Here is a 13,647-nt window from a genome sequence, read left to right as displayed (position 1 = left end):
GCCCATCGTCTGGGCTGCCGCGGGCCTCTCCATCCAAGGGAGGTTCTGCCCGGCTCGCCTGTTTGGTGAACACGCTGGTTTTAGGGCCGAGCGTGTCGGGGTGTGAGGGCCGCCAGCCGTGAGCCAGGGTCAGGCTGAGGCAAAGCTCAGCTGCTGGATCTTGTCCTGGTGCAGCTTCCACCCCGGCTGGTGCCACCAAGGCCCGCGCCCGCCCCGGGGCCCTGCTCCCAGGGGAGTTGCTGCGGGGAGAGGAGCTGCCCCAGCCTGGGCTCTGTGAAAAGGTGACACTTTATTACACAAACACCCGCCACCCTCGAAGCAGGTCAGGCAGGTGGGTCGCTGGGCCGTCCCAGGGGGCCGATGCCTTCACCGGGGGAGGCCCTGGGGCGTGCTGGGCCCCGAGACCCCCTGTGTGTCCGGAGGCCCGGTGTCATAGCCCAGCTTCCTCATGTCCTTGGTCACCACGTTGAAGAGGAGAGTGACGAAGCCCTGGGAGCGGACGCGGGTCACTGAGGACAGAAGGGCAGCGTTAGCTGGGCCCGCGCCCCTCACCGGGAGAAGGGGCTGCGGTGGGGACAAGGGGACGGATGGACGTGGCCACCCCTCCAGGCCGGGCCCTGCCCCCACACCTGTGTGCTGGCGGGCCCCTGGCATCCAGCCGTCTGACTGCGGGGGGCCCGCCTGGTCCCACCTGCCCCGGGGATAGGGGTCCAGCTTTACCTTCCCGGCCTTCCCCCTGAGCCACCACCTTGGGGTCTGTGTACTCGGGCCGCCGTCCCATGAACCAGCTGGGAAGACAGGAGACCCGGCTGAGCAAGGGCCCGCCTGGGGTCCCGCGGGAACTAGGCGTGGGCTGTCCCCTCCAGCCCTTCCCCACACCACCCTCCTCCTAGGCCGGACGCCAGGCTTTCCCATCGAGTCCTCCACAGCTGGGATTCACTGCAGATGAAAGCAGAGGGAGATCTGGGGCTGGGAAGGGTGCACAGCCTGAACCCAGACAGAAATCCCAGAAAGGTGACAGCAGCCGAGGTGGGGAAGGGGGGGCCCTGGGACAGTGTGATCCTCCCATCCTCCTGGGGAAGGAGGGCCCCATCCCAGAGCCCAACAACCAGCCTTGGGGTGGGCAGAGGGGCCAGATCTGGGCTCTCCACTGTCCTCTTAACAGAGCAGGACCCAGGATGTCACTTCCTTTTCTGAGCGCTGGTGTTCTCGCCTTAATGGGGACGTGATAATGGCCCCTACCCCATGGGGCTCCAGGCCATAAAGCATTAACCTCTTGACGTCTGAGCTTCCCACCCAGGCAGAGGGTTCTCCGCACCTCAGAGCAGGCCACGGACACGCAGTGAGCCAGCGAGGGGCTCGGGGGGCAGGGAGGGGGGCGGGAGGGGGCACAGGGGGGTGGGGAGGGCAGGGGGGCGGGAGGGGGGCAGCGGGGGGAGCCTCGCCACCTCCCTGCACCTCGGTTTCCCCATCGGAGGAGCAGGGCTACGCTGAGGACCAGCCCGGGGAGCAGCCCCCAAGGGCCGGCTCCACCCCGCCAGCCTGGACGCTGCCGCAGGGGCCCCGCAGGCGCCTTGAGGCGGAGATGTGCCCGAGTCGCTCGTGCAGCGGTGTCTCAGGGAACCCTTCTGCCGTGTGAAGAGCGGATTGGAGGCTCTGCGTGATGGCCCCAAAGAGACTAGGTCCCACTGTGAGGAAGTTAATTGCTGTGGTTTTAAGCCACCAAGTCCGTGGTAACTGGTTGCGGCGGCCAGAGGAAGTGGCCGCAGGGGAGCGGGCAGCCAGCAGGCCGAGGAAGGACCCCGGAGGCGGAGGCCCAGCAGAGGGGACGAGAGGAGAGGCTGCTGGAACACGGACCCCTCTCCTGGGACGACTGTCCATCCAGCTGCCTTCCCCCATCTCCGTAACCCAAGCACACACGGCCCGGCCCAGGCGAGAGCCCCTCCGAAGGGCGGGAGACGGCTTTCCCAGCAGGGACCCCCTTCCCCAGGGAGACCTCACACGGGGGCCCGCAGGCCTCCCCCTGTGGGCCGTGGAGCAGCGTGGACCCCGGGGTGGTGGTGTCACCTCCAGCCGACGCTGGCCCTTCCCATCACGGTGGCTTCTGGAGGGCTCCCAAGGGCAGCAGGCAGGCGCCGCAGAGCCCAGGAAGTGTCCTCCCCCGAGCAGGGTGCCGGCCAGGGGGCCCAGGCGGTGCTACACGTTCCCCTCGGCCTGGCCCACCACCGGGGAGCTGAGCTGACCCAACCCGAGTCGGTCAGCCAGGCCCAGCCAGCCCTCCAGCTCCTACTCGGATGAGGGAAGGGGCCGGAAGCCTCGGGCTTGGTCTCCCTGCAGGCCTGTGTCCGGGCCCCGCCGGCTGCCCCGCCAAGGTCACCACCTCCTCGAGACCGTGTTGCTCCCTGCGCCCCGAGCCCCACCGGCCCCGCCCTCCGCTCTAGTCCCTGCTCAGCTGTCACCTCCTGGCAGAGGGCCCTCGTGTGAAGGCGTCCAGCACGACATGGCAGCGGGGGACGTGACGGCCCTCCACCCGACCGCTGAGGCCAGGAGTGGCTGGGGGGATGGATGTGCAAGAGACTCACCTGGTAAACTTTTGCAGTTTAGACACAGATTCTGGGACAAACATGGGGATGGTCTTTTTGTGCCTGAAACAAATGTTTTCACAGACAGCTGTGCTGAGTCACGGAAAAGCGGCGGAGCCTTCTGAGCCTCCAGCGAGGGGCGGCAAGCAGGAGCGCCCAGAGGTCAGGCAGTGCCGAGTCAGAGCCGGAGCCCCGCCCCCAGGGCTGAGTCCCCTGAGAGCCTTGTTTCCTTTGAAGGGTCGGGAGGATGCCGAGGGCTACAGACACCAACCCTGGCTCAGCTGTGCCCCTCACAGGGCCCTTGTCCTTCTCCAAATACCCGAACGCGCTGGCATCCTCCAGGAAGCCCCTGACAGTCCCCTGGACCGCACCCGGCTGTGGTCGCCCGTCCCCCCTCCGCCCTCCCCTCGCGCCTTGCACTTCCCGTCTCAGCACCCCTCAGAGGTTCGCCTGCTGGGCCTCCTCCCTCCACCTGCTCTGATGGGAGTCCTCGCCGCTTAGGGTCGGCTGACCCTGGCCACGCACCCCGTGCCTGGAACACCGTGTCTATACCCTGTCACCGTGCTTGACGAGAGCTGCGTCTCTCCATCTGTGCCCACTACTCGGGGGGCTGCCGAGGGCAGGGTCCCGTGGTCACACGTGTCTGACACATCTGTGTCCTCAGGCCAGCAGCGAGGGAATGAGTGTCTGAACTCCGACCCCAGCTGCCCGGGAACTCTGGCTGGACCCGCCCCTCTCGATGCCCCAGGACACCCCCTCCCAGGTGTGGGCCACGCCCCCGCCCCGGGGACCCCGCACATGCCCCAGGGAGAGCCTCGCGGAGGGTGCCCGGGTCCCGAGCCAGCGTGGCCCGGCGAGGGACCAGGTCGGAGGGAAGACCTACCGTCCGGGTGAGAAGGGCACATGCACCGCCCCGTAGCCTCGGACCACGTCGTTCCCGAACACGTCCGGCCCATATACGCTAAGCACGATCTGCGGCCCTTGTGAAGGACAAGGCAGGGGTCAGCCCGCAGGCAAGCCCAGGGGAAGTGCAGGGTGGAGAGCAGGGCAGCGGGCCCGGGAGCCCCCAGGTGTGGGCCTGCAGGGAGGTGGGGGAGCGAGCCTGCTGGCTGGGCCCCGTGCTGCCCGATCCTGCCACTGGACAGGCCCAGGGAGCGCACAGGGACCCGGCCGGGACCGGGGGTGTCTGCGTGTGGCTCAGGGAGGCCCCGCACCCCCTTCCTCTCGAGTGCTGCCAGTTCCCACTGCCCCCTGTTGGCAGCTCCACTGGGATACATCCTCGGGAGGCGGGGAGGCCCAGCGCCGGCCTGCCCTGCTCGGACCCGCGGCCACCGGACAGGCCTCGGTTTCCTCGTCCTCCAGACGCCCGGGCTCGGGCCTGACGCAGAGGAAGCGCTCCCTGGTGCTGGGGGATGTCTGTTCCCTCCCCGTCACCGTCTCAAAGGTCATCACTCCTTTTCCGTAAGGTTTCACTGCCAAAGAATGCATCCCACACGTGGTCCTTTGGTTCTGCCCATGTTGTGAACTTTGTATGAGTGGAATCGTATGGTACGTAGATTCCTGCATCCAGCTTCGTGGATTCAGTCTTTATGAGACGCATCCAAACCGAGTCACGTCTCCAGGGCAGGAGAACTCGGTCCCGTCTGGAGCCCATGGACGCCTGGGCTGTGTCTCCTTCTTGCGATGGCGCGACCTCTCGTCACACGCGCTCCCGTGTCTGCCCAGGGCCGCGCATTCCCTCGAGCTGCTTCCCTGGGGGCACCGCACCCACACGCCCACCTCATTCCCGTCCCGAGCCGATGCTCGGCACCGCACCAGAGCCTGGCGTCCTCAAGCTTCCTAACTGGGCTGTTCTGGTCCTGAATCATGGCCGCTCACTTTAGCTTTAATTTGCATTTTCCTAATTGTAATTGTTCTTCCTAAAATAAAGTTGAGACCTCGTCCTGTTTCCTGGTCACTCAGACGTCCTCTTTTGTGCGGTGCCTTGCTCAAGCCTCTTGCCCAGTTTTCAACTGGATGGTCTTTTCCTCACTGATTTGTAGTGTGTGTGTGGATTCCATGGCTTGGTTTTTCACCCTTAATGATGTCTTTGGATGAATAGAAGCCCTAAATTTTAACAGTGGAACCCGCGGATCTGCTCCTGTGAGGAGTCCTCACCCTGATGCCACGGTTCCCGCCTCCGTGGAATCTTCCTGAAGCTGTATCACCGTGCTGTCCACATTTCCGTGCGTGTATCCATCCGGGATGGCCTTTGTGTGCCTGATACAAAGCAGGGATCAATCAGGCTGCACTTTTCTTCCTGCTTGTATCCAGCTGCCCCAGGGCCACTTCTCAAGACTCCCTTCCCCTCCTGCTCTGCCCCTTTGTCATGAATCAACTGCACATGTTCAATTCTGCCCTGGGCCCCCTACAGATCTGTCTGTCCTGGTGCCAAAACTGCTCTTGTGATTGTGCCTTATAATAACAACTTGATATCTGGTAGAACAGGTTATACTTGATATTACTGTAAAGAATTTATTTTTAAAATATCAATTTCTACTTTTTATACAGACTAGAAAACACATTCTATTTGTTTTTATACAGAAAGCAACTGATTTTTTAAATAAATTTATTTACTTATTTATTTATTTTTGGTTGTATCGGGTCTTCGTTGTTGCACATGGGCTTCTCTTGTTGCGGAGCAGGGGCTCTAGGTGTGCGGGCTTCAGTAGTTGCAGCACACGGGCTCAGTCGTTGTGGCTTGTGGGCTCTAGAGCGCACGCTCAGTAGTTATGGCGCACGGGCTTAGTTGCTCCGTGGCATGTGGGATCTTCTCGGACCGGGGATTGAACTTGTGTCCCCCACATTGGCAGGCGGATTCTTAACCACTGCGCCACCAGGGAAGCCCGCAACTGATTTTTGTATACTGATCTTATATTTGGCAGTCATGCCCCCTTATTAATAATTTACTGTAGGTTATTTTGGAAATGCTACATAATCATGTCACCTGTGAATAATGACAGGTGACATGATTCTAATTCTTATACCTTTGAATTGTACAATGTTGGTGGTCATAACAAGCATCCTGATCTGAGAGAGAAATCTTTCAACATCTCACTAAAATAAGTGATGTCTGCTCTAAGTTTTTGTGGCTAGCCTTTATCAGATTAAGGAAGTTTTCCTCTACTCCTGGTTTGCTACAGGTTTGTCATGAACGCATGTTGAATTTTATCACATCTTCTCCATCGATGGGTATAATGGCGACTTTCTTTTTAACGTAGTGAGTCTCACTGGTTGATTTTAGATGTTGCACGAACTTCTTATTTCTGGATTAAACCCTCCTTGCTCACGACAGATCACCCTTCTGGCGTCCTGTTAGGCGCAGTTTGTGGATGTTTGGCACCACGTCCAGGGCGGGGATGAGGGCAGCCGGGCCGCAGGCCAGGGCGGGCTCTTCTCTCAGAGCTCTGAGGTGGCAGGATCTTCCTGGCTCCTGGGTCCCCAGCCCAGAGCGGCCGACAAAAGTCTCGATCAGCATCTCGATCACCTCTGCTGGAATCAGCAAATACTCCCAGGGGAGCTGTGGCTGGGGGTGTCTCTGGAGCTCTGCTTTTTTCCTGGGTCTTGGCCTGCTGAAGCGCCACTACTTTGCTACCTGTCTGATGCCTTCAAGTAGTTTTTCTGGTTTTGCTTTTTAATATTTTATTCACCTTTCCTAGCTGTCCTCAGCAGGAGGAGATCAGTCCTTTACCTAGTGCCCTGTTCCAGGAAGCCTGTGGAAGTTTCTCATGGACAATGACAGCAGGACTGCAGTCCCCGCCCAGGGGGACAGCCAGGAAGCCTCTGCTCCAGACCCGCTGCGCCCAGTGAGCCTGAGCCCCCGCCACACGCAGCGTAAGGCCTGGACCGTGAAATCAGACGGACCTGAAATCAAATCCATGCTCAGCTACTCAGTGTAAAGCTGAAGGCAAATGATGTCACTTTTTTGGGTCTCAGTTTCCTAGAAGTGGAGAAGAATCTACCTACCAGATAGGGTTACAAAGCCTGGCCAAGCCCACCTAGGGAGAGTATTCACGGCCCCTGTGGGGCGAACCCCAGGCTTTGCACACAGTTGGCGCTTATTAAGTGAGAGTGACTGATAACTGCCAGGTAAGGTAGAAAGCAAACACTGCAAACACTGCAGGCGAGGAGGGCTTTGGGAAGGCCAGAGGTAGGATGAGGGCCAGGTACCCCGGGCAGAGAGAAGGGCAGGGACTTGGAGGAGGAGCAGGGCGCTCGGGTCTGGCAGAAGCACAGCTGTGATGGACAGGGGAGAGCTGTCAGGGCAGGCCTCCTGGCCAGACTGCTGAGCCAGGCTCTGGCCTACGCAGGCAGGCGCTACCCAAGGCTTCAGGCCGGGCCTCGCCGGCTCCGTCAGAACCTCAGAAAGGTCAAGTGCACACAGATGAGCAGGAAGGGGGTGGGGAGGAGGGGGAAGCAGCCAGGTGGCTGAGAGCGCGTGACAAGGCTGGTCGAGGGCCCAGGGCACGGGCAGGGGAGGTCCGTGTGTGGACGCGGACTCACAGCCGTAGGGGTTGGTGCTCTTAAAGGTGACGTCGATGGGGAAGTTCCACACCAGCGCGCGCCGCGCATCCTGGCTCTTGGACGTGATCTGGGAGATGCCCTCCTCCAGCCCCTGCGAGGACGACAGTGACGGCCAGTGTCCCAGTTCCGGGCTACCACGCCCCTCCCCTCTCTGGGCAGCAGCTGGGAGAGTTGTTTCCTTCACCATCTGCTGCCAAACGAAGGGACCTGAGACGTAATGGAGGGGCTCCCAGGTCTCTGAGGGTTTTCATCCATGAGGGCCTGAAACCTCGAGGCCCCAGCCCTCCGCCGGTGCCCGAGCTCCACCTGCGCCTCGGCCTCACTGAGGGGACGGTGTCGCCCTCTCCCCTGTCACCATCGGCACGCGTGTGCGTGTCACTTTCTTGGTCACAAAGCAACGCTCCTTGGCCCTATGCCCCCCCCACCCTTTGTTCCCAGCCAAGCTTCTTAAAAGACATGTCGACACTCACCAGCTCCAATTCCTTCTCACTTTGCATCCCTGAACCCACCCCAATCTGACCTCTGGCCCCCACTCTACCAAAGTGTTCCTGTCAAGTCACCAGTGGCTCGGCTGGCTGTGATGTGGTCCCTTCTCTGTCCCCATTTCACTGGCCCCTGCCTCCCAGGTCAAACATGCCAGGCACACCCCTCGCCTCAGGGCCTTTGCACGCTCCGCACCTTCTGCCTGCCTAGTTCTTTCCACAGCCTTCCACGCGGCTTGTCCCCTCGCCTCCTTCAGCTCTGTGCTCAGCTACCGTCTCCATGAGGCCTCTTCTGGCCTCTCATCCCTCCTCTTCTTGCCTCTGCTTTCCCCCAGCGTGTCACCAGCCAACAGCGTGGAGTGTTTACTACCCCGTGTCTGTCTCCCCCTCAAGAACGTGCACCCAGCAGAACCAGGGCTTGACTGGCTTTGTTCACCACTGCGTCCCCATCACCAGGAGACTCGGCAGTTATCGCTTAGCGGGCGCCTGGAGGACAGCACTATGGTCTCAGCTGCACAGAGGAGGGGCCAGGCTCAGAGCGGCCATGAGGGTCGCCCCAGCGCCCCGCAGGCGGTAACGTGGTGCGGGCTGAAGGGATGTCATCGTCCCTCTCCTGGAGACAGACCATTCCTCGGGGAGTCTTGGAAGGAGGGTTCCAGAGTCTCCCCACAGGCCGAGGAGACCGGCAGAGCACTGAAGGGGCCAGCCCAGGGTGTCTGCAGCTCGGCCGCCTCCAGGCCGGCTCTCTGGGGTCTGCCCACCCGCGCTGCCCAAACATCCCCACTTGCTGCCACGCGCCAGCTCCCAGGACAGGGCGCGCGAGCGAGCACGGCCTCGGGGGAGGGTCAGGGAGCACCGCGGCGCTGCATTCTCTGCCCCGGCTTCACCGGGAACAAACTCGCATGCAGGTCCCCCCTGAACTCAGTGTCCACCTCTCAACTGGTTCTGAACTGGTAGGGGAAAGGGTGTGATGGAGCCTTCAGAGACACCCCCCCCCCCCCAGTCACGAAGGCTGAGAGTCTGGGAGGCCAAAGGGCCCAGCTTACCGCCGTGGGGGCCCAGTCCTGGCCGTACACGAAACAGTACTTGCAGTAGAGATCGTCATACTCAGGAAACTGTGGAAATAAGCACACACAGCTTCTGCTCACAGGGACTCAGGCTGAGGCTGACTGCTGGCCAGGCAGGTGCGGCCACCAGTAACTCCGCACATGAGGCACCTGGTGAGGGGGGGCGGGGGGTAAGAGACAGCAGGGGGTGTGGACATGGAGTTCAGCGGAGGGTCTGGGGCCCAAGATGTGGGCGAGTCCAGGACCGCTACTGCCCCCGGGCCTTTGCTCAGGCTCTGCCTCCTGTATGACATACCCTTCCCATTCCTTCACCTGGAGCTTTCCTGCTCACCCTTCAAAACTGATCCTTCAGGGAGCCTGCCCTAACTTCCGGGCTGTCTTGGGGCCACTTCCTAGCTCCCGCAGCCCCTGGTGCTTCCCTCCATCACAGCACTGACTGTTTATTTCTCTCAACCCCATTAGACTGTGAGCAAGGGACAGGTGTGCGAGCTTTCTGTGTCCCCAGCACCCGGCACAGGGGCAGGCACAGGAGCAGCTCTAAGGAAATGGTGCTGAAGTGAAAGGTCTGAGAAGGCAGGGTGCTATTAGGACACAGAGCAGCATATGCTTGGCCTGCGAGAAGAGGGGCCCCGAGCAGAGGGGGAGGAAGAGTGGGGATGAGGTGGCTGCTGAGAGCACAGACACATGTGACCCAGCCCAGCTGAGGGCCCTGATGGGATAGAGCAGAGGAGGGGACGCGGGTCTTGGGCACTAGGTCAAGGGGGAGGTGGACAGAGTGGGAGACTGGGGCAGCGTCCCTGATGAAACAGAAAGGCGGGAGATGCCCACTAAGAGTCAGGCCCCGGCAGAGCTTTACCTAAACCATCTCAGTTAGTCCTCACAATATACTCATAATATTTTAAAAACAGCCTGGAAGGGCAAGTCTAGCAAAGCTCTGACATCAGACCAGGTTTCAAATTCCAGTTCTGCCACTGCTTTTGGGCAAGTTTTCCCATCTGTAAAATGAGGGTGCCAGTAATACCTACTTCACAGGTGGTTGTGAGGACTGACTGAGCGGGGCTGGGCATGGAGTCTGGCATATACTATGCCTTATACACAGAAATAACAAACGGTTCTTTGGACGTGCTGGGGACTGGAGGGTAGCGTCCCCTTCCGTCCAACAGACCCCGCCCCCGCCCCGCCCCGCTTCCCCCCCCTCCCCCCGGCCGGGGCAGCCACCACCATCGCTGCATCAGATCAAGCAGATCACCTCCCTTACAACCCGCGCCCGAGGGCCTGAGAGTCGCGGGCGCGGGGCCTCGCTGCGCGCGGACTCGCGCGGGTCGCGTGGGGTGGAGGCCCCTGCCCGTGACTCCACGCGGGCTCGGCCGACCGTGGCCTCAGCCTCGCTCCACCCCCCAGGCCTGTTTCCACACCGCACATGGGGCGGAGGGTTCGCGCGACCTCGCGCCAAGCCTCTCAGACGCTGGCTCCCTCCCGCGAGGCTCGGCCCTGGGGGGACGGGTGCGGCCCCGCGGGGTCCACGGCCGCTCACCTGGGCGCTCTCCACCTGCCCGTTGACCATGAGCAGGAAGACACTGGGACCCGCGGCCGCCATAGCAGGGCTGAGCGGTTGCTAGGAGGAGCCGGGTTGCCCTGGAGACGGACGGCGTGGCGCGCGGGACAAGTTTCTGGGAAGCGGGATCTTCGGGAAAGGGAGTGCATGCGTGCGGCGGCGCGCAGGCGTAGGCGGGGCGGCGCGGCGGGAGGCGGGGCTTCGCGGGGACTGTCGGCGCGAAATCTGCGGCTAGAGTGTGTCTGGTGGTGCGGGATCCAGCACACCCCTGGATCCGGTTACCCCGCGGGAAGTGTGTGTCCACTCAGACCCGGCCCCGCCAGACCCGTGGGAGGTCCTGAGCCGGAGGCGACGACCACCGCGCATGGGGCTCAAGAGCGAGGCCCCCGACAGTCGGGGTCCGTCCCCGGTTCCGAGAGTCCGCGTGGGACCAGCAACTGCCTGCGTGGGGTCAACGGATGCTCCCTCGGGCCTTCTGAGACCCTCGCCTCCCAAAAGTTTATGAGACAAACCTGGGAGGGACCTGGAGAATCCTTAAACCCGCGCCGGCGCTCCTCCGCGTGAGGCGGGAAACAGGCTGCGGAGGGGCCGCCCCCGGCCCCCCGAGCACCCCCAGTCGCGGAGGGGCGAGCCCGAGCGCGGCCCCGCCAGGACACTGGCCTCAGGACGTCACTGCCTGGCCGCCGGAGCGGGTCGTCCGCCTGCTCTTAGCTCTCAGCACGGTTCGCATTTGCACATTTATTACTGTCACAGCTCCGGCCAATGCTCGCCTCTCCCGACCCCCAGACGCCATGAGCACAGGGGCCGCGCCCACCCCGTGTCCCGGTTGCCTGGCACAAGTGAGCACTGGTGGCAGCCTGTGGAGTGGAGGAATAATTGAGTACGTCTCCGGTGCACAAAAGAGGAAGCAGATTCAGAGGCGAGGTGACTGGGACACAGTCACAGCAGCTGGTAAGGAGCTGAGCCGGGATTCAAACCCAGGACTCCGCGGGCTTGCGACCCTCACTGCTTCCTTGCCTGGTCCTGGCCCAGCGCCAAGGGTGCCTCTTGGCGGGGGTGTTAAAGGTGGCGTTGGAGACCTTATCCCGGATCCAGAAAATGAAGGGATGGACAGGTGTGAAGACTTCAGGGCGGCTGAGCACCCAGCAGGGCCCGCAGGTCATCACACCCTGCAGCAGCCAGCTGCCAGCCTGGGAGCAGACTAGGGTGGTCCCACGGGACACCTGTGCGGGAGAGGGAAGGAAGGGTCACAGCCAGCCTGGGCCCACCGACCGTCCCCCCACCCCCCTCAGGTGAGCAAAGATACTTGACAGCGGAGGGGGCTTGGGCAGCCAGTGTTCACACCTCTGGCAAGAGAGGCTGAAGGCTCGGGAGGCCGGCTCAGGTGGGAGTTGGCCTCCCCCAGGCCTTGGCCATATCCCTTCCCCCACCCCTCACACCCTCCCACTTACAATGCGTCTTCACAGATGATACCACTCTCGCCCAGCTCTTTCCTCCTTGTGGCTCAGTATTACACAAAAGACAGTTTTCAACAAAATGCTTTCTATTATCAGATAACCAGGGGCCCCCTGTAACCGCAAACCTGGCCATGTCCAAGGCTGCCCCACGTCCGCACAGAACCTAAAGGGGGAGTCTTCCCAGGGGGCGGGGTCTCTGGGATGGCCATCGGGGTGCAGATCAGTGGTCCCCCGGGAGTGTGGGAGGCGACCAGGCTTAGTGGCCTTAGGAGGGACCGTGGGGACGGGTGGGGCACCTCTCCCGGCCTGTGCAGGGCCAGGCTGGAACCTGCACCACCAGGTGGGGTGGGCTGGCGTGGGTCTGGCCCGCTGGGCGCCCTTGGGCAGGCTGGCCTTTGGGTCAGGACAGTCAGACTGGAGGCGGAAGGCGTCTCGGCAGGTGCTGGCGTGCAGCAGCCTCAGCGGGGTGCTGCACAGCTCTGGGGGCGGGATGTAGGGGTCTGCGAGGTGGGGCGGGAGGGGGCCCTCAGCAGGTTGGCACCAGTCCGGCCGCAAAACTTCCCGCCCTCCTGGTCATCCAGTCCTCCCCGTCCTCTCTTAGTGGACCCCCAGGTCCCCCTCAGTGCAGCTCCGTCATCCGTTGGACTCTCACAGTCTCCTCAGGGCCACGCCCACTGAAACTGGGGACACACTGCGGCCCAAGGGAGGGGGCGAGGAGAGTGCCCAGGGCTGCCCTCCAGGCTGGGTGGGTCTGGAAGCTGACCCGGGCGTAGCAGGCGCCAGTGCCACCCTCTGCCCCGAGGCCCATGTCCACGTGGCAGCCAGCGGCAGGCCAGAGCTGGGCTGTGCTCGGGGCTCAGGGGCTCTGGGGATTTCCGCCTCTGCAGGGCCCCAGCTCCATCCCAGCTGTCTGCCTGGCCCACCCTCAACCATCTCAGGCTCAAACCCCTGCGCCCAACAGGGCTGCCACTGGAAAAAACGCCAGGACCGGGTAGCCAGAGGGACGGGCTGAACAGCACTGCTGAGAGGTGGTGGGCTTGCCAGCCGGGCCAGAACCAGGCCCCCAGACCTGGAGGCCCTGGGCCCTCCTGGGGCCAGCAGCATCTCCTCCACGCTGGCCTTGCTCTCACAAGTGTCCAGCGCCAGTCAGTCTGGGCCCAGGGTCACGCTGAAGTGGGACTGGGGCAGCTGTGGAAAGCGGGGGGTGAAGAGGCTGGGCGCCCCCTCCTGGGGCCCCTCTCCATCACCCTCCCTGGCCGCTGCACCCACCCGCCAGAGCAGTTGGCACCTGTGAGTACCCACTCTTGGGAGATGAGGGCCCCCTCGCAGAGGTACCGGCTGTCCAGAAAGATGCCGGCCTGCCAAGGCCACCTGGCTGGGCCCTCCCTGTTGTGGTGTTTGCCAGCCTGGGCCCTGCACCCTGGGAATGAGGCGTCACAGCTGAGCTCTGGGTCCCAGAGCGCTGACGTCTGCTCTCTGTGCCCCACGGATCGTGATCTCCTCTCCCCATCCCTTGATCCCTTGATCAGTCTGCCCCGGGGGAGGTTTCCTCCCTTGCCCTGCCCAGAAACTCACTATAGGTGTGTGCCCAGCTCTGTTTGCATTTCTGTTAGGACAGCGTTAGCTGGCTACTGACCAAGGCAGCTGGGCTCCTAGCACCCTGCTCTGGTAGCTTGGTTCCACCCTCGCGCGGGCCCCGCTGCCACCTGTCACCATCTCTGTCCTGCACAGCTTCCCGTTACTTGAACCCGAGTCTGGACTCTCGGCCCTCGAGGGGTGGGTGTCCCCCCTGCAACAGCTCCCGCCCTGCCCGCAGCTCCCTGTCAGCCCAGGACATTTAACCTCTGCAGCAGCCCCTCCCCACCACCGCCCTGAGGCCCACGTCGGGGCAAAGGGGAGCTGGCCTGGGGAAGAGGCAGCGCGGGGCAGGGCCTGCCCCGG

The 13,647-nt window shown here is 62.7% G+C and overlaps 1 protein-coding gene across 1 annotated transcript; it reads right to left on the bottom strand.

The window, feature by feature from the left end:
* Positions 1-270: 270 nt before the first annotated feature.
* B9D1 (B9 domain containing 1) lies at positions 271-10,355 on the bottom strand. The gene is made up of 7 exons (XM_059908402.1): positions 10,229-10,355; positions 8,674-8,742; positions 7,125-7,236; positions 3,466-3,562; positions 2,583-2,645; positions 721-788; positions 271-509 (listed from the first exon to the last, which is right to left on the bottom strand). The coding sequence occupies exons 1-7, from the start codon at positions 10,289-10,291 to the stop codon at positions 367-369; spliced, it is 615 nt and encodes a 204-aa protein (XP_059764385.1). The 5' UTR covers positions 10,292-10,355; the 3' UTR covers positions 271-366.
* Positions 10,356-13,647: the final 3,292 nt, after the last annotated feature.

Source organism: Balaenoptera ricei, chromosome 20 (assembly GCF_028023285.1).
Source record: "Balaenoptera ricei isolate mBalRic1 chromosome 20, mBalRic1.hap2, whole genome shotgun sequence".
In the NCBI taxonomy this organism is placed as follows: domain Eukaryota; kingdom Metazoa; phylum Chordata; class Mammalia; order Artiodactyla; family Balaenopteridae; genus Balaenoptera; species Balaenoptera ricei.
This window is presented reverse-complemented; position numbering and strand designations above follow the sequence as displayed.